This window comes from Sturnus vulgaris, chromosome 14 (genome assembly GCF_052056855.1).
Source record: "Sturnus vulgaris isolate bStuVul1 chromosome 14, bStuVul1.hap1, whole genome shotgun sequence".
NCBI classification, from domain to species: Eukaryota; Metazoa; Chordata; class Aves; order Passeriformes; family Sturnidae; genus Sturnus; species Sturnus vulgaris.
Window position 1 is genome coordinate 14,798,145 of NC_142256.1, and position 19,431 is coordinate 14,817,575.

General features: G+C 40.5%; 1 protein-coding gene across 10 annotated transcripts in view; it reads left to right on the plus strand.

The window, feature by feature from the left end:
• Nucleotides 1-19,431, plus strand: part of GRIA3 (glutamate ionotropic receptor AMPA type subunit 3) — a 146,320-nt gene that overhangs the window by 60,675 nt on the left and 66,214 nt on the right. For all 10 annotated transcript variants that reach the window (XR_001403837.2, XR_015806779.1, XR_015806780.1 and 7 more), the window contains exon 4: nt 4,575-4,762. Coding sequence is in view for 7 of the 10 variants with exons in the window: in XM_014886405.2 (XP_014741891.1) it covers nt 4,575-4,762 (188 nt within the window). In the remaining 3 variants the exon portion in view is untranslated. The remainder of the gene's footprint in view (nt 1-4,574; nt 4,763-19,431) is intronic.

A 19,431-nucleotide genomic window follows, 5' to 3' on the forward strand; every position in this document is an offset into this window, starting at 1 on the left:
TAGTATTCAGATGAGAGCCAATGTTCATTCAGGTGGCATAAACATGCTGCATGTCAGGAAAATATACCCCTCATAGATCATTGGTACTCAGCAAGGCAAAAGGGAGAGCAAGTGCTCTTTCATTTCTGTGGAGGCTAAAGGCTCAAGGTCTTAGCAAGAACATTCAGGAAAAGAAATTTACATAAGTGATAACATTTTTCAGTAAGTACTTTGGTGCCAATTGCAAGGGCTCTCATGATACTACAGATGTTCCAGTCTGATCATTTAGTCATGTCACATTAATGATTGCTGTTATTTAAACAAGAGTAAGTTCAGTGATGTAGCACATAGATTTTCATATGGCTGAGCAAACTGCTGATGTGAATTTTGCCTATGTGCGTGTGGGAGAAGTTTTGTGAGCTTTCAGAGATGCAAAAGAGAGAAATGTCCTCTTCACTTGTGTTAGTAAGGTCAGTGGAGAGATGCTTTTATCAAAGGAATTATTGGAAAGACAGGCACAGACTACTTCCCTGGCAGAAATTGGAACATACTGGCTGAATTTGTTTCTTAGTCCAGCTTCAGGGAGGACTGGCCAGAATGTAATTCCATCTGCATTGCTTAAAGTACAGAGATAGCATTCCAACAAATAAGGTTTTTCCATGCTTAACGAGAAATTTATTTAGAATGTTTTTCTTCTTTGCAAGCTTCAGTCTGCAAAACTCAAAATACTTGCTTCAGCTCACCAAGAGGCGAGCTGGGCACTTGTTTTGTTCTAGTTTTATTACTATGTTTACCTTCAGCCCAATAATTTTGCAGGCTATTTAGATGAGGGCTAGCTCTTTCAATTCATCAGTATTGTAAGAATAAGCCAGACAATGGCATATTTGAATGTTAAGGCCAGAATCGTCTATGCTTTTAGCAGATTGACTTGTGAGATTGCACTCAAAGATGATAGAGCAACCTGTGTGTTACATGACCTGGCAAGTATGGCCACAGCCATCATGTGAGCAGACTATTCTTAAATCTGTCTGTAATGCCAGCTTATTGATGACAGTGCAGAGAGGGGATGTAATGCCTTCAGATGAACTAACCTCAGAAACAGTGCTTCCAGAAAAATGCCTGCCTTTCATCTTACTATTTTTCACATCCAAGGTATGACTAAAAAAAAAGAGATTGAAAGATCACATTGGGGTCTAAATAAATCTTTATTGTGGTCTGTATTGGTGTTAATGACTACAGAATGAGCAGTCACTGAATATTGGTGATGATATTATGTACCCCATTTCAAGATAATCCCATTGCTGTCACCTTCTAGGAAGATGACAGTTTTTCTTGCCTTAACTAATATTTTTTGGCTGTCTTGATGGAAATAGTATGAACTGGCAACAGTATTGATGAAAGTCCTTCCTGCACGACTTCTCCACAGACCTGTGGTGAATTTTCAGTTCTTTAGTCTTTTGGAGTAAATGTGATGCACACCAGACAAAAGACTTCGGATTGGAGATAGTTGCCATGGCTGGCTATTGCTTTGTCCTTTGGGGGAGCAAGATGAGAGGTACCTGTAAGAGTTCTGCACCTCCAGGGTTCTCAGGGATGAGCATTTCTTCAGGAGCTTTCACAGGTGTATGTCCTGAGGGCAGGGTGTGGAAAAGCACCATGTGCAGGCCTGGTCACTGACAGTGCACACAACATGGAAAATAATTTCCCTGTCCATTACCCAGCCAGTGTTCCCAAAATGGCACAGCTTGCATTTTTATGCTAAAGACAAATAAAGGTTCACATTTCAAGATGAAATGGTCCTTTTAGTTAAACAATCATACTGCTTATGCAACAGTTCTTTTAATGGCAAAGTACAGCTGGAGCCTGGAACATGTTGTTTACAGGAATACCACGTAATGGGTAACGATGTAAAATGCAGTAAATGGTGCTGAAGGCATTAGACATGGGGAGAGACCTGAGACTGGAACAGTGAGGATGCAGGTGCTGCCTTCCTGAGAGCAGGAGGTTTGAACCAAGCTTTTGTAAACCAGGAGAATGGACTCTGTAAAGGTCATCAGGTCTAATGAGCTGCTGCAGGAGGGGCAAATGGTTCTTCTCAAAGCAAGGATGGGAGAGGGCCCAAGAGAGAGGAGTTGGCACAGCACAGATGGTGCCCATAGGGAGGATTTCAAGAACTGGCAAGAGCAGAGGGGACTATGATTGTAATGATTTGATGTGACAAGGAGAAAGAGGAGGCTGAGAAGACAGAAATTACAAAGTTCTGAAACTTTTTGGCGTATGCATAGGAGAAAGGCTGCTGAGTAATCTTGCTCGTCTCTTTCTTGAAATGGTAACTACTGACTAATACGCGTGCATACAAAAATACACATATACTCACACCCACACAAACATGCAATTGCACAAAACTAGGAAAATTCCCCAACTTTCTTCTGAGATATTCAAGGTTTGACAAAGCAAATTCTGACTCAGTGTTAGCTCAAAATGGGAACATGGCATCTTCACTCCAGCATATTCATTTTCCTTCTTTCCTTGAGATAGTTCACAAGCTTTGTACGTGTCATTAGGAAAAAATAGAGCTACAGATATGTTTGGTTTTTTGTGGCAGATAGGTCAGTTTTTCATAATATTTTGAACTGATTTGTTCAGTCTGGAGTAAAAAAACCTGGACTTACAGACTGTTGTTGTTTACAGGAAGCTCGAGGTTCATACTTATATGTTATACAAATGATGAAACAAAGTTGTAAATATTTATTACTTAGTGGAATCATGTCTTTTCAAAAGCACATCTTTGTACACAAAGCATTTGTAAATCCCCATTAGTGGTATTTATGTTTCCACATAAAAATTCCTCATTTGCAGCCAACAAAGTATCTTTCACTTAGATCTTCCTGCTACATGTAATGCAATCACAATGCTGTCACAGACATCACAACCATTTTTGTAAAATATGATGTTAAGGAAGACTGAGTTCATTGTACTATACATATGTTAATGCCTCTCTTTCAGTAGTCTCAGAGGAAAGAAGATGCCAGAAAGAATTCTCAACCAGCATTCATATTAATTGTCACCACCTTTCATGGGATAGTGAAGTGCATTCATACAAAGAAAAGCATTTAGAATCAAGGAGGCTGCACAGGGAAAGTGAGGGCATTTGAGTGAGACCTAAGGAAGCCGCACAGTAAATTATGATAATCTAATTGTAATCCAGAAAATCATTCTTCCCTTGTTTGTGTCTGTAATGAGGTAATGGTGCAGCTCCTCTGGCTTCAGACAGCCACTACAGATTTACAGCAGGCTCTGGAAGATCAGGCTGCAGCACAAGTTCTTTGTTATTGTTGTACCTCTACAAGGGTGTCTGAGCTCAGAATAGCTACTGGTGTAATTCACAGCAGTGAACATGTTGTTCCTCTGTAGCTCAAACTCCTTTCAGTTTCAGAGAACTGGTTATCACAGAGAATGGTTAATTGATTGTTGATCCTATATGTTTGTGTGGTTGTGTGTAAGCTTTCTAAATCTGGCTGTGGATAAGAAATCCACAGTATGACTAAATAATTGGACTGAAAGTTTTGCAAATAAATTATCTGGAAAGAAACAACACTCACATGGGTATGCTCTGTAATAAAACTCTACTGAAAACCACTGGGTGTGCTTGAAGTAGATGACCTCTGATTGGCATCCACTCAGAATTGAAGCAATTAGGACTATGCACAAAATTAAATTTTCTGAATAAAAACAGGTTCCCAGCTACATATTAAAATAAAGAGTTACAAATCAATATCTGATGATTGTTGCATAAGCTTGACTTGACAGAGATTCTGTCTTTAGTTCCACCATTTTTCACTTAGGGACCTGACTTGGGTTCTGCCTTTCACCGAGGCACGGCTGTTCACAAGATATTGAAAAATGCTGCTTGCCTCTGTAATTTCCCACTGTGTAGTCCTTGGTCATTCTGTGCTGCTTCTCTCCTGCAATGAGGATGCTAAACGAGTTGTTGTTACCTTAATGAACACATTGAAAGTGTGCTTAATTCTGCTAGATTCCACGTTTAAAAACATTTTTTGAAATCAAAGTGAGTATCAGTAAAGTACTGTCTTGTAGTTGTGGCTCCAATGACCGGTACAATGACTTAATTGACATTCTTGTGCAGTGCTTGGATCCCTGCCAGCTAATGACCCATTGCTGCAGTCTGCACAGGCAAATCACCCCTTTTGTCCCCCTCCTCAGGCTGATGGACTTCTGCCCAAGTAATGGCTGCAGGCTCCTATTCTCAGCTGGCGCAGACCCCAGCATGACCATAAACATCCCTGAGAGGATCATAATGTGGTATATTGGACAGATTCTGATATGCCTTGCAGTAATATACCACCAAGACGCTCTGCTGAAGTCAGTGACTTTGCCAGTGGCATAGCTAAAAGAAGAAACTGGTCCCTGCACTGTTGTTTTCTCAAGCAGTGAAACACTTGCAGGCTCTCAGCTAGTCTGTGTCCGTTTAGATGATGCAAGTTTTTGTGAACCCTTTGTCAAACATTCAAAATCGTTTTCTGGTGGTTTTTTTATTCTGCTTTTAAATGGTTGTGCTGTCTCTTCCCCCACAGGATTTTCCATTCTTCAGGCAATTATGGAAGCAGCAGTACAGAACAACTGGCAAGTGACAGCCAGATCTGTAGGAAGCATAAAAGATGTTCAAGAGTTCAGAAGAATTATAGAGGAGATGGACAGACGGCAAGAAAAAAGATACTTAATTGACTGTGAAGTAGACAGAATCAACACCATTTTGGAACAGGTATCTGCTTTTCAGAAATTGTGATATCTCTGTGACAGACATCATTAATATTTCCAGAACTGCTTATTTCTAGAGATTATTAAGTATCCTTTGAGATGTGAGTCCAAACTGCTGGCCAGTTACCTAGTAAAATAAAAATGCCACAGTGATGCTCATAGTTGGTAACAGCACTTACATGTAACCTACCAGGAAACGTCACCATGATATTTTTTCCCAGGTGTTAATAATGAATTATTTTTAAGCAGGTAAGAAACCTAAAACGATAGCTGACAGAGTAATATTACTGGAATCAAGGCTGCTTGTAAGGATTCCAACACAGGTGCGGTTTTTTAAGTGGAACATGAAACAAGAAATAAAAAGCCAGTGAAGTATTACAGAATCATCTTAAAGAACTCTCAGAAGGAAATCCTGCTAATGAAAAATTCAGCTGGTAGTCCAAACGATTCATTAGTACATTTTGGTACATAAAGCCCTCCCCTCTGCACAGCCATTGCTGTTGACAGGCTTAAATTGTGGGTGATGGAGTCTAAGCACCTTTGTGGGGGAAGATGCATTTGGAGTGACTGTTTTGCTCTTGCAAGGCTTTCCCAGTGTTTGCTTCTCTCCAGAGGAATGGCTGTACCCTCTGGCCATCCCAGGGTGCTACCCATTATGCCTGTGTCACTGGTTGGGCTGTGCAATGTGCTTGAAGAGGTGCAGTAACAGATACAAATTGTCAGAACAGATACAGGACTGCTCCCTGCTGGCTGGGCTCACAGTAGAGCTGGTGCTGGTGTTGCACCAAATCCGTGCTACTTGGTTATGCACAGGCATGTGGGAATTCACTTGCATTAAGACTGAAAAACCCTCTGATTACTGCCACTTTGTAAATTTAACTGTGGGTTCGTGGTATGGAATAGATTAAGAGTAGCATTTAAATTTCGTGCAGCATTAGCATATCTCTTAGAAATGTTGTACTGGAAACTACCAACAAACTGACCTGCCATAAACACTGGGAAACATGAAAAATATATTCACTGTGTTCCTTTTCAAAATATTCAGTTCCTGTCAAGCCTTGAGGTGTATCACTAAGGGTTGCTCTGTGGAGACAGCCAGATGCCATAGCTGCTGCTTACAGAGCAAGGGAAGAGATGCTCAGGAGAACAGGGCACAAACGAGCTGGTCCCTAACTCTGACAACTGGTGTGGTTGTGATGCTAATACACAGCAATGCCTTTTATGCTGTATTTTAGGCAATATGGTGTGTACTCTCTTTAGGGAAATTCATACTGAAATGTGTAAGAAACTTCTCTTTTTTCTTTTTTGTTTGCTCATGTTCTTGGAAAAGATGCAAAACACTATACCTACCCACAGCCCACTCTTCTGAAAATGCTGCAGGAGAACACTCCTGAGCCAAGCTTAAAGATCTTTTTGAGCCCACTCTCAGCTGAGAAGCAGGCCTTTTGTTTGATCTGAATTCATTTACATTTGTTCCAATTTTTCTTCTATTGTCCAAGTAAGAGAAAAAAAAAGTTAAAATATTTGACTTTGCCTAAAAGAAAAGCTGTTTACCAAGCAAACCATATAGCAAAAAAAAAAAAAAGGCCATTATTTTCTTCTGCTACTATTCTAAATTCAACTCTAGTGAAGTTTAAATGTTGTTAAAATGTATGATTTGGTCTTCTGTCAGTGTGATTAGCATCTGTTAAGTAAAAATTTGCTACTGGGGCCTCCAGGTTTCCCGAAACTCTACAGCACATGCTGGTGCCCCTGATGCTGAAAATATCTTCTGTCAACAATTTCCAGTGGGTTCTTAATTGGATACTGAAAAGCAGTGATTTAAATTTCTGCAGGGAAAGTCAGTAATGGTGGATGGACCCTAGGTTGATAGCTGAACAATTATTGTTTGTAGGCTTCTCCTTCCATCTCCTCTGCTTACCGTGTTATCTTCTCATAAATTAGTTAAAAGTTTTCACAAACATGTCATATTTAAATCCATCCATCCCATTTGCCCAAGGGAGTTGAGAGCTGTCTTTTTTTTAGCCAAGTGTGTTTGCTGATAGCATATTATTGAGGGGAGAGATAAGTCTGGATTTGCATATTTGAAATCTAGCGTTTTATTGCAGTTTAAAAAGCCAATTTGGTGCTATGTGTGGAGTCTAGAAAGGCTGCTCAGCTGAGAAGCAGTGACATCTGAGCCTGTTACCACTTGCTGATGCACATTTGCAGATGGGTTTGTTTTTCCCAGTGACAGCAAAAGGAAGCCAAGGCACTCTACCTGTCTGAACTGCCGTGTCAGAATACTGATGGACAAACCGTGTCCCATGGAGGGCTGGTATAGGCCACCTCAACCCAGCTGCCTCTCCATCCCTCTTCTTTTTTTGGTCTCCTAGGAGCAGAACTCCAAAGGTCAGCCCTCCTATCAGCTTCTGGGAATGTTGCCTCCCTCCAGAGAGGGGCTTTATGTGGTTACTGTGTGGCACCTGCTATTTCTTTCTCTGAGTCAGCAGCAGCATTTTCCAGTGACCCTGGATTTCAGAGGCTTAAATAGAACTTATTCAAGAAGAAACGTCATAGCAGAAATAAACAGACTGTAAACCACTAAACAGTCTACACACGCACTGAGTTTGCTATCAGACTTTTGGGCTCTTGGCCAGCCCATTCAGCAAGCTTGTCAGTGCTCTGCTCCAGGAGCCATGTATCATGGCTTTGTGTCAGTGCTTGGATTCAGTAAGAGTGACCTCTTTTCCTGTATCAGGCTGGTGAGTGTGTGCACTTTTCTTCCTTTGATCCTTTTTTCAACCAGTTCAGACCAGGGTATACATCTTTTCCAGAAATTCAGGGTCATCCAAAGACAATTGCACGTCTGGGCATTTTCTTCCGTGACTTCAGGTCATTCTGGAATATTCTGTACCTTCCTCCAGCAATGTACAGACATGTGAGTCAGTGACCTTGAGTATTCCATATGCCTTTAGCATATGGCACATGTGTATGTCCCTACATTTCCAAGCCCTGTAAACTGTCATGTAAAGTATTTCTGTTCTCAGGGCTGTCTGGTACCTGATCTTCCCAGCTGCAAATGCAAGGTCAGGGAAAGGGGGCACTTCAGCTCCTACTCTGTCTGAGTAACCTGTTTTGTGCCAAATTTCATACTGCAGGCTGATCTGTTTTCATTCCTCATTCAGAAGATTTTGTGATGGGCCTTATATATTGTCCTGGAGGTGGATACCCTGCCTAAACCTCTTCAGCTGTAGAATAGAGGGAAGCAGAGAAATCAGTAGTTACTCTGTAAGTTGCTGTCTGTTTGTTCACTTGCCCTATAGTTCTGTAACCACTGAGCATGTGGATCTTTATCCCCCTTGCACAACAAAACTATATCCAATTCAATCATCTACTGGCCTCTCAGGCATACAGACAGATAGCAACACTTACATCATGCAAAATTCATAAGCTCCCCACACTTCTTGTCCCTTGATGCTAAAATATTCTGTATTCACAGATAGATATAAAATTTTGTTCTCATAAACAGAAGAGCATTTTCTTCTGAGAGCTAGCAGTAAGCCTTAGCCTGTTTGACCATGTATTTAGAGACATGTTTTTGAGTTAAGAAATATGTTTTTCTTATTCCCAGGATAATAAGCTGTATTTCAGACTAGAATGGCTTTATGTCCACTTAGAAGAAAATCTCCTGAGGGCAGATATGGAGGAAGAAACTACATTCAGGATCAAAATGGTGAAACTTTACAAAAGACCTGTTTATTCCAAAGACTGCATGCTTTTGTCAAAAGGACACTATCTCCAAACTTAGTCATGAAGGTTCGGCCCAAGGCAGTGTCTGTAGTAAAGTGAAGGCATCTCACAAAGCAAAAGCAATATTACAGTAGAGAATGCAGAACCCAAAGTTTTACAATGATAGCCAGTCAAAGACAATCTAAAGTGAAGCATCTTTAGGATTAAGAAGGGTAATCTAATTGACTGAACTGCATCCTGTGCACACACTATGAAAACCTTCCAGTCTGAAATTCTGAGATTAGGATGGAGGTGTGCAGGTTTTCAGTGCAGCCCCAGCAGCATCTCTCTGCTGAGCTGCTCAGATCTCAGACAAGTGAACTCACTGCACAACAGCTTTCACATTTAGGGTGTCATATGAATAAACACAGAACTGCAGTATTGGGTTGACGAACAGTCATTAAAAATAACAATGGGGGAAAATGTAACTGAAAAAATTCAAAACCGCTGTCATGTAAACTTCCTGGTTTATCTGTTCCATTATTAACAGATGGTCTGGTGGGGGTTTGCCTGTGTTCTCCATAGCAATTTAAAATACAATTAATAATTGTATTAATAATTGTATTAATAATAATTGTATTAATACAATTAATAAGCAGTTAAAATACATTCAAGTGTCCCCAGAGGGACACTTGAAGCAGAGCTATGAGTTGCTTTTGAAGCCCAGCAGTGCCATGTCCTCTGAAGGCACTGCACTGCTCGGAGCAGACTCTCCAGAGCAGTGTGCCCTTCTCCAGAGCTTGGGGCACAGCTAAGTCACAGGCTGATTTTTTCCTCTGTTTGGAGCTGTGTGGAGCAGTGGGGTTCAGTTGAGGCTCCAGGAGAGTATCTGCTTTGTAGACTGTTGTGTAACATCACTCTGAAACTGGTACAGTTCATTTTTACGTTTCCAATGAACTAAAAACTTAAAATTTAGGACGTTTCTCCATTAGATACCCATGAGGATTGTTGAAAACAGGATGTAAAGCAGAATGAAAGGTCACTTCTTTCCCTTCACACCCAGGGAGTTTCAGCAGCTCACAACTCTGTTGGGCATATGGGGAGGAAAGGGGAATTACTTAGGTCAGGCACCCTCAGGACATAGCCAGCAGAAGAGTAAGAATGGGCATGAGTCAAAAGTGACAGCTGTATCTGCCTTAAAGGGTCTGCTCCTGTCAGCTGTGAAATTCATAAAGGGCAGGAGATGAATTGCTAAAGCAGAGAGAGTAACATCTTGGGTTAATTGCCCCACATACAGCACATTTCACACATACCTAAGGAAAGAATTTCTAGCTTGTAAAAAGGAATGTCTCTCCACAGCCATCAAGCAGATTTCATAAAACAAGCCAGGTTCTAAATGACAGGAATTTATCAGAGCATTATTAGTCATCCTAATGACTAAATGTATCTGATCAGTAGTAATAATAATTAATACCAGAAACATCTCACTGTTAATGTAGAAGCTGCTGTACATAGAAGATTGCTGCCCAGCAACACTTGTTTCTTGTGCCAGGGGCATATGAACCTGAAGTCACCATTAGAGTTTTTATTTTTCTGTGATTGTAGCAGTTACTCATTTTATGCTTTATAATTTATGGGATATGAATGCACACACCAATGCACACACAGGCGCCTGCTTTTAATACTTTGTATATTTTTACCACAATATTTGTAGTATGCAGTTAGGCTGTTACAGTCATATTTATATGGCAACTTCTGCATCGCCATTAAATGTACAGAGAACCAAAATCCTTGTTTAGTTATGCTGTTGCAAATAGAGTCAACCACTATTCTGGAGATGATATTTAGATTGATATCACTGTGCTCATACAGAGATTGTACTTGCTCTGAACTTCAGTTAATAGGTAATCATAAAAGCTCGATTTGCTGTATAGTTCACCTTTCTGCACAGCTTTTCAGTGCACAGAAATGGTGCATGTGTTTGCCCTGATCCCTGTGAGGGTCCCACTCGCTCTTTAGCCTGTGTCCACGCTGTCTGAGCTGCTCAAATTGTTACCCTTGTGGACAAGTCTCAGGTGCAGATGTCCTGGGGGCCATTGGCCCTCACCTTTCCTTGTTGCATTTGCTGAGCTTTGGGAGCAGATCTACTCATGGATGCTTCTTATGCCATACCTGCACTGGAGGAGAGGATTTGATCTTCCATTAGCTCTACAGGTATTTTTCTAAAACAACATTCACAAGAAGTGTTTTAAAGACACAGAGTATTTGAAGGAAAGGGAGTGCTGGCTGTAATTTGTTCAACGTGATCCCCTGAGTTTTTGTCTTTACCTATTTGTACGTCTCTCCATCTCTAATAGCTTTGGGAATCAGTTCTAAGATTCTTCTAAGCTCCTGACTGATTTTGAAACCCCTCGCTCACTCATATCTTCCAGGTTTTAAAAATCAGTTTGTATTTAAGTTGCTTTGTTTCAGTCCTGGCATTTAAATGTGGTTCTTTCTTCTTATACATAAAGGATAACCCCTTTCATCTTAGCAGACATTACCTTAATTTCTGCATCTGTCTCTCATATAGTTTAATGCTTGAAACTCTGCTTCTAACCAAAGCCTTTCCTTAATTAGTTTCCAAGGCAACCAACCATCTTGGCGACAATTCAGATGAACTAACTGCAGGGAGAGGAAGGAAACACACTATCAAAATGAATAGCAATTGCACAGTACCACTGTGCAAACAGGCGTTGTACATCACCAGAGACAGCATGATAGTTCTGGTGTCTCATCAGTTCATTTACAAGGGAAGAAGTCCCAACTCAGTAAAAGAAAACTGCACAAGAGTGTGTGTCTGTTTTTCACAGCTCACTAAGCTGGGATGAATGGCTTCAGTGTGACATGAATCACGTATCTAGGGGAGGAGGAGAACCACTGGGGCTTTTCAAGGCCCCTCATGGACCAAGGTGTTCCCAATTGCATCTCATAGAGCACAGTTACACTGCAGTTCACACAGCAAAATTTTCAGAATGGGGGCCAACCCACTGAGCCTTTTGAACCCACCTGCTGCTGGTGCAGTCTGGAACACCCTGACAGTTCATAGCTCTGTGACCCAGAGCTGTGACCCAGAGCTGTGATCCAGAGCTGTGACCCAGGACTGTGACCCAGGGCTGTGACCCAGGGCTGTGACCCAGAGCTGTGACCCAGGGCTGTGACCCAGAGCTGTGACCCAGAGCTGTGACCCAGAGCTGTGACCCAGAGCTGTGATCCAGAGCTGTGACCCAGAGCTGTGACCCAGAGCTGTGACCCAGGACTGTGATCCAGAGCTGTGATCATCCAGAGCTGTGACCCAGAGCTGTGACCCAGAGCTGTGACCCAGGACTGTGACCCAGGACTGTGATCCAGGGCTGTGATCATCCAGAGCTGTGATCCAGAGCTGTGACCCAGGGCTGTGATCATCCAGAGCTGTGATCCAGAGCTGTGACCCAGGGCTGTGATCCAGGGCTGTGATCCAGAGCTGTGATTTGTTGGCTCCATGCTCCAGATGGGTTTGGATCAGGCCATTCTATGGCACAGTACATCCCAGTCCAGTCTCTCACTGCTGTAATTATACATTCATATGGGATTCTTATCTCTTCCCCACCCTCTTACCTGTTCAATTCCAGCTGCCTCTGGGCAGCAGATTTCAGACATCAGGGGGAGCCTGGACTGAATTTGTAGAGAATGAGGCCCTATCAATCAACTCAACTCAACTAAAACTTACCCCGCAGCATCCAACCAGTGATCTGGAAAGCAGTGTAATAATTTTAGAGAAAACTAATGTTCCCTGGCTTTAAAAAAGCCCATGTTACTAAATTAAATTTGTTCGTGTCACACCATAGGCATGCATGTGGAGGTATAACGGTGCATGTATTACTGGAAGCTCTTTTTTCCAAAATGTGTAATAAATAAAATTATCAACAATATAGATAGACCCTAAAAAAATACCCTAAGTATCTTCTGTCCTGGGAAAATTCATGTAAAGAGTCAGAAAAGAAAAATATTACTGTATGTCTATTACCTCATATAAGTAAAACATTCACCCCTGCTGTATAAACTAAATCTAGTGAAAATAAATTAACTCTTCGTCATATTTTTCAGTTCATGGTTTATGCACCAAGTTATATGGGAATATTGCAAAGTGCTGCTTATAGTGAAGCAGAATAAACCTTTCAGACTCTTTGAAAGCATTGAAAAAAGCAAATTGAGTGCAATTCCAGTCACAGTAAAAAGCTATTTATAATAAAAAAAATAAGAAACAGTAACCTTGTCTTTCCTAGAGGAGATTGCACTGACTTTTTTTCCTTAATTTTGTAGGGCATTTGAAAAGCAAATGAAATGCTTAAAAAGAAAAAAATAAAAGAATTACTACTATTCAGTATTTTTGGTCTGCTTGAAGGCAGTGCTCTGCAGCACAAAACCCCTTCCAAAAAATTCTCGTGTGAGCACTGGGACTGAATTACTGCGACACTTCTGGGTTATATCCAAATAATAGTTTGAAGTGATCCTGACATGCAGTAATAGTTTATATAAGCAGAATTCTTCTTCTAAGTACTCTTGTCCAATTTCAGGGGATAACACTGGGATTTTACTCTGACATGCAGATGGGAAGTATGGAGAAAATGTGAAATTTGTGTGTTTTTAAAATGAAAACTCTGTGACTCAGTTTACCTAATTTCTTCCTTTCTTTTCCCAGTGGATATAGATCTTTTTATATTTTGAGTAGTTAAGACTGAAGAAGATTTGGTTTGGGGATATGAAAAGAAGGAATGAGCATTGTTTATGTGTGTCTGTGATTGCAAGGGTGTGCTTTTAAGGGTGTTGGATGTACAGTTTCACGGAATTGAAAGCCAAAAAGCACAGTTGGATATCTCCTGTGTCACAGGGGTCGGGCACATGATCCAAAGGGCACTGAAGAGCTGCCTGTTAGTGATGTGGATACACCATCACACTGTGTGACGGTGCTGAAGCACTTCTGGCTTCTGCAGAAACTTAGGACAAGTAAGAATAAATGTAATATTACTATTATTAGCAATCTTTGTGAAAGTGACTTCAAGTGTTGTGGAATTTAGGGAAGCACACTAAGCTAGAAGTCAGCTTTGATAGTGATGGTGTGGATCTACCTGATATGGACTTGTAGGTCTGCAAGAGCTGCTGAGGAGCAAGGAGGCAGGGAAAGGAAAGAGGGTATGGGAAGCTGGAAATGAGGAGGGTATTGTGGTGGGGTCATTGTACGTGGGATTGGAGCTGTTACGCTGTAGATTGAAGGAAATGTAACTACGAATGTTGCATCAAAAGCAACTTTTTTATGATTTCTGTGAGATCTAAAGCCTCTATGGGAAATTTTAGGTGAAATTTAAATTTCAGAACTTAGGATTTTACGGGGGTTTGAAAAAGTACTGAAACTTCTTGGATGTTAAATAATCTTTCATAATCATTTCTCAGCGGAGGATATTTCTCGAAAAGTATACTAGAAATGCATAGACAATTTAAATATTATCTCCTTAAAAGTGCCTATGTGTGAAAATGACTGCTGCAGAGTAACATATGTAGTAAGTCATTTGCTCCCATAAATACAGCTGCAAAAACTCCTCCAGAACACAACTGGATTTTTAGTTCATTACCCTTACTTAAGAATCTAAAGAATTCACTAATTAAAAATTTTTATGACACATCTCTTCAAGGAAGCTCTTTGGGAAGAATACATTTTCTTGAACAAGTGTCTTTTCTTGGCAAAATAAGGGGGAAAGGTCTCAGCAATTTTGAGTATCCTTTTCATATGGTACAAAGAATTTTTGTTGTGATTGTAATATCCCCTTTTATCTGATCTCGTTTTTAGTGAATTAGCTTCAAGTGATGAAAGGTAGTTTAAGTTTTGATTATTTTTGACATGAAGGTCTTTGTATTGAAGGATGTGAGTTGTGAAGAGAGATCCAGTCCTGAGAGATATAATTCTGGTTTTGTCTGTCTGACCAAAGAAGAAATTTTGATAGAAATTTTATTTAATGAATTTTATTCTGCTTAAAGAGTAAATAATTCTGATTATGAAAGGCAGTTACCAAAGATCATAAAACTCTTCATCTCTGTGTGCTCTGACCTGATGTTTTACAGTTGAATATGTTCTTTAAGAATAATTGTGTCAACAGATTCGTTAATATGACAATATTACTAAGTCATACCAAGAAAAACTAGTTTAAAATTTTTTTTCAGGGCACAGAAAATTTTGTCAGCACACAGTGAAAGAAATTAGGAGAAAGGATCATGCCCTCAGAACCAATGGTGCAGTTTGTACATTTTTTCTGAAATAATTTTTAATGTAACCTTTTATGCACAAATTAAATGTGTATTCCACTACACAATCTTCAGTCAGCAAATGTCAGATTAGTTATGGGAAAAGAAGTTTTTGCCATATGGAAGGAGAATGAAGCACAACACAGCTTTCAGATGTTGTATTTAATTACCCTGTAAGGACTAACATGTACAACCATCATCTATCTGGAGATGGCCTAAAAGCAGAATTTCACTCTTGATGTGACTATCATGAAGGAGAGAGGGAAGGGACAGAAGGACACAAGAAGGGGGCCAGAGGGGAAAACCTAATGAAGTGCTTCAGAGGCATCAATTCCCTGCACCAGCCAAGCACATTTTTGTCCTCTTCTTCTAGGAAATTCCGGTTCTCTAGGAGAGAATCTCCCATGAGAGATTCATTGCAGAACAGCCAAAAGCTGTTTGAAGAATGTTTTATATGCCCAAACAAATGATCTTGAAAATGTGCTGTAGAGAAAAGTGAGGATTTGATTATAAAGTGTAGTCACAAACGTATAAGATGGCAGTAGCATTGAAGGAAAATACTTAGGTCTATATACTGCACAAAATACATTAATTGGGACTGTGTGTGGATTTGTGACATTCTCTGAGGGGCATGAAGACTCTGAAATGGTGGATGAATTAATCTCAAATATATACTCACTTATTTTTATTTGCAACAAATAATACGTGTGTGGAATCGTCATCTTAATATTTAACACATTCTTCATTTAATATTTAATTCAAATTTAATATAGTACTCATTCTTCATAATAATGAAATCATTGTTTACTGCATATTTTACAGCATCACTATCCCTGGTGGCCAGATTCCCGCCCCATTAACACCAAGTGAAGAGATAAATCACCTTCCCTGTGTTTGCACTACAGTTACAGTCATGAGGTTTTGACCCTTTGTATGAGGGAAGCAGCTCCTGCAGAATATGGAAGTGGTTTTGTCTCTGCAGAATTGAAGGCAGGACAGGTGTCACTTCTTTGGCAGTGACAGACCACCAGTAGTTGAGATTTATCTTTTATCACCATAAGTTTGTGGCTCCTGTGGAACCTCACGTATTGGCACTGGTGATGTTGGTGTGATAGAAAGAGACAAAATCGTGACACCAAAAAAGCCCTTTTTTATAAGTATACTGAGAGAAGGTTGGACCTTGCCTAGTGTTTATAATCCTCAAAGGGAATTTGATCTTCCTTCAGAGGCTTTTGTGTAAATTGGAAAACAGGTGAGTGGGCTCTGCAAGCTTACAGTAAAATTGAGCTGCTGAGGTTACAAGGGATCTTATTTTTATTGTGATATCTGGTTAGATGAGGAAAGTCCTGCTCCTACAGGAGAAGTTTTGTTTTCTGTTCTCCTCCTGTTTTTCCTTCTCCTATCTGGAAAATTTATGTGACAGGGGGTGAGCTGCTCAGGGCAAACCCTGTGAGGAATGATTCTGTTCTACTGTCCATTGCTCACATGGTAGCAGTCAGAGGTGACTGCATTGCTGTTTGTAGTGCACTGAAGCAGAGCTCTGCAGTGCCATGGCTGCAGACCCCGTGGACAACTCCCCCACTGCAGGAAGGGTCAGCAGGAGAGGGCAGGTGGCCAGGGAGAGGACTCTGAAATCCTTCATACGTTCCCCTTTGTCCTGAGGGGTAGGCACAGAGCTGAGATGTAGTACTTGCAGATGGCACTCGAGAGGTTAAACATCTTCCTAACGTATTGACAACTTCTTGGGCCTGCCTTCAGTTTCTATTAAACTAATTAGATGGTCACCCTGATATTCTGTTCCTCTCCTTTCTTCATTTTGTCCTGAAGACAAATTAGCCAGTACCACTGGTTCACTAAGGTGCTGCATCACCTGGCACAACTTTTGAGTCATTCAATCCAGTATAGGTAGGAGCTGCTCAGATCTGAGATAAGCTTCAAGTAACTCCATCCTCAGAACAGAAATGTTTTCAATTGGGGTAGGATCTAGAAAACAGTTGACCTGCTACCCAGCTGAGAAGGCAGTGTGCTCCACAACAATTTAGGCTTGCCAGACAGTTGTTGCTGTTTGATATCTCTCTGTTCCCATGAAGTGCAGTCAACACTGATAGCTCATCCTGATGATGCTGTTAAAATTTTTTTATCCCTGAGTCCATTTATCAGTTTTGCTTGTTTGCTGTGGGAAAGAAAGAATTGTGCCATCACTTCTGACATTTGCTCACTGCTTTGAAGGCAAAGGTGTCATAATTGTCTTTCTATAGCAAGGTGTAAAGGCACATTACTGTCTAACTAGAGGTGGCTAAGTTCTCCTGTCCTCAGAAATGTGCATGCATACTTGAAAAACAGTCGATTCTTTTTTAAGTGTGGGCTTTTTGCAACAATGGAACCCAAATTATTGTGCAAATTACCTCAATAAAGACAACAAAATCCTTTTAAACTCTGATCTTATGGGAAATCTCATTTTTCTTACTACTGTCTTACTAAAACCTAGGAAAGCTCTAGCGTTAACACTGCCTCATTGTTCCCAGATATGGTCAAAATGGAAAGACACATTACAGAAGGTCAGATCTCTGCCTGTCATTCCATTAAAGTATGGAAAAGTAAAGTGGCATATTTCTGCCACTTTTCAGGTATGAAAAGCCCAGTAAAAATTTTCTGATCTTCTTTGTGGCAATACTGCATGTCAGCATCAGTATTTTATGTGATGGAAAGATCTAATAGACTCATAAAATATTGTGATTCTGAGCTGCAGATGAGGTAGTCTGTATTTTGTAATCTACTTTTTTTCTTTTTTTCTCATTTGTAAATAAAGGATGATAAATCCTTTAGTCTGACATCCTGGTCAGACTAAATTGACCAGATGGCAGTGGATTCAAGTGTAGGGAAGATATGCTCCTAACAGATATTAATTGGCCATAGTAGTTTTCCTTTCACTGCTGCCAAAGTCATGATAGCCCTTTCTCTCAGTAAATATGCAAGCATATCCTTTCAGCTTGTATTTTTCAGTGACTTTTAAAAATTAAAGCCCACAGGGGCTGGAAGGTGGATTTAAAAATGGCTGAACTGCTGCTGGGCTTAGAGGGTTGTGATCAGCAGCACAGAGGCCAGCTGGAGGTTACTCACTATTTGGGGTACCCTGAGGGTACTGGGGCTAATCCTGGTTAATCTCTCTCTGAGTGATCTTAAGGTTGTAGGATGGAGTGCAGTCTCAGCAAGTTTGCAGATGATAACAAATCAGGAGAAGTGATACACCAAGTAGTTGTGCTTTAGTACTTTGACAGGCTGATGAAGTGAGCAGAGTGGAACACCATGAAGTTCAACAAAGGGAAGTGTAAAGCCCTGCCCCTGAAGAACAACCCCGTGCACCTGTACAGAGCAGGTAGAGGCTTCCTGGATGGAAAGCAGCTCTGCAGAGAAGGATCTTGGGTTGCTGTCAGTCAAGCTGACCACAAGCCAGCACTGTACTGCTACAGCAAAGAAGGCCAACAGCATGCTGGGCTGCATTGGATTAGCATGGTCAGCAGGTCACTAGAGGTGACCCTTCCTTTTTATTTTGCAGTGGTGAGGCTGCATCTGAAGTGCCGTGTACAGTTCTGAGTTCCCCAGTGTGGGAAAGACCTGGGAGTCCTCATGAGAAAACTGTCATTATTGCTCTAGAAATACCACCGTGTTTCATACCTACTTAATATTAGCCAGTTAATATCTTTAGTGCTATCTTCCAAAACTTTAAGAAAAATCTAAAAGCTAAGGCAAAAATTTGTAGTTGCCTATTTATTATGATGATGACTGATGCAGTGGAAATCAAATTGTCTTTATGCTTGCATTCAAAAAATAACTCCCCTAGGCAAAAGGAAAAGTAAAATTGCCAATGCTGACTTAATTTCTCAATCTGGCATATAGGTCTGTACTTCAAGTAATCCTGGTGCTGATTACTAATTTTACTTTATTTTGAAAGCAGCTACACTTTAGTTATGTTCCCTCTAGGTGTTCTCTTAATTAACTGGAAATATCCAAAGAGTAATTAAAAATACAAACTTTATTTGATTCTCTATGAAACCTGACATTATGATCTTTTTATCTACAAAGCAAGAATTATGTGGGATCAGAAATCTGAATTATTCATTATGGTTTCCAGCCATTTTTTTCTCTTCTCCTTTGTTCAGTGTAAAATCTTATAAGCTTTTCTTTCAGTCAAGGTGAAAGCAATATTAAGTCTCGGAAGTCAAACTAACGAAAGACACGTAGCTCTGTGAAATCCTTGCCCTGTAATCCTGGCTTTCTATTCACCACCACTATTCAATATCCCACTTTCTGTATAAGCTTCACAATATATCAGCAGTTGATGAGATTTATTTGTTATACTCCTGTTATACTGTTACACTCCTGTTTTCCTTCTTCATAAAAAAGCTTTATCCATCACCTTGCTCCCCTGGGAGTTAGCATGTCTGTGATTGTTTCTGCTGGGCTCGCTAATCCAGCAGCTCCCTTCAATATGCTGGACAGTTGGTACAGGGTGGAAAGTGAGGGAGGAGGAGAGTTGTTCTTGTTAAGATTTAGGACAGCTGTGTAGTGTGTAGTGAATTTTAAACACATTGTTAAGATCTGGTTCAATAGTTATGAGCCAACATGGTTGATTGTATGAATAGAAAT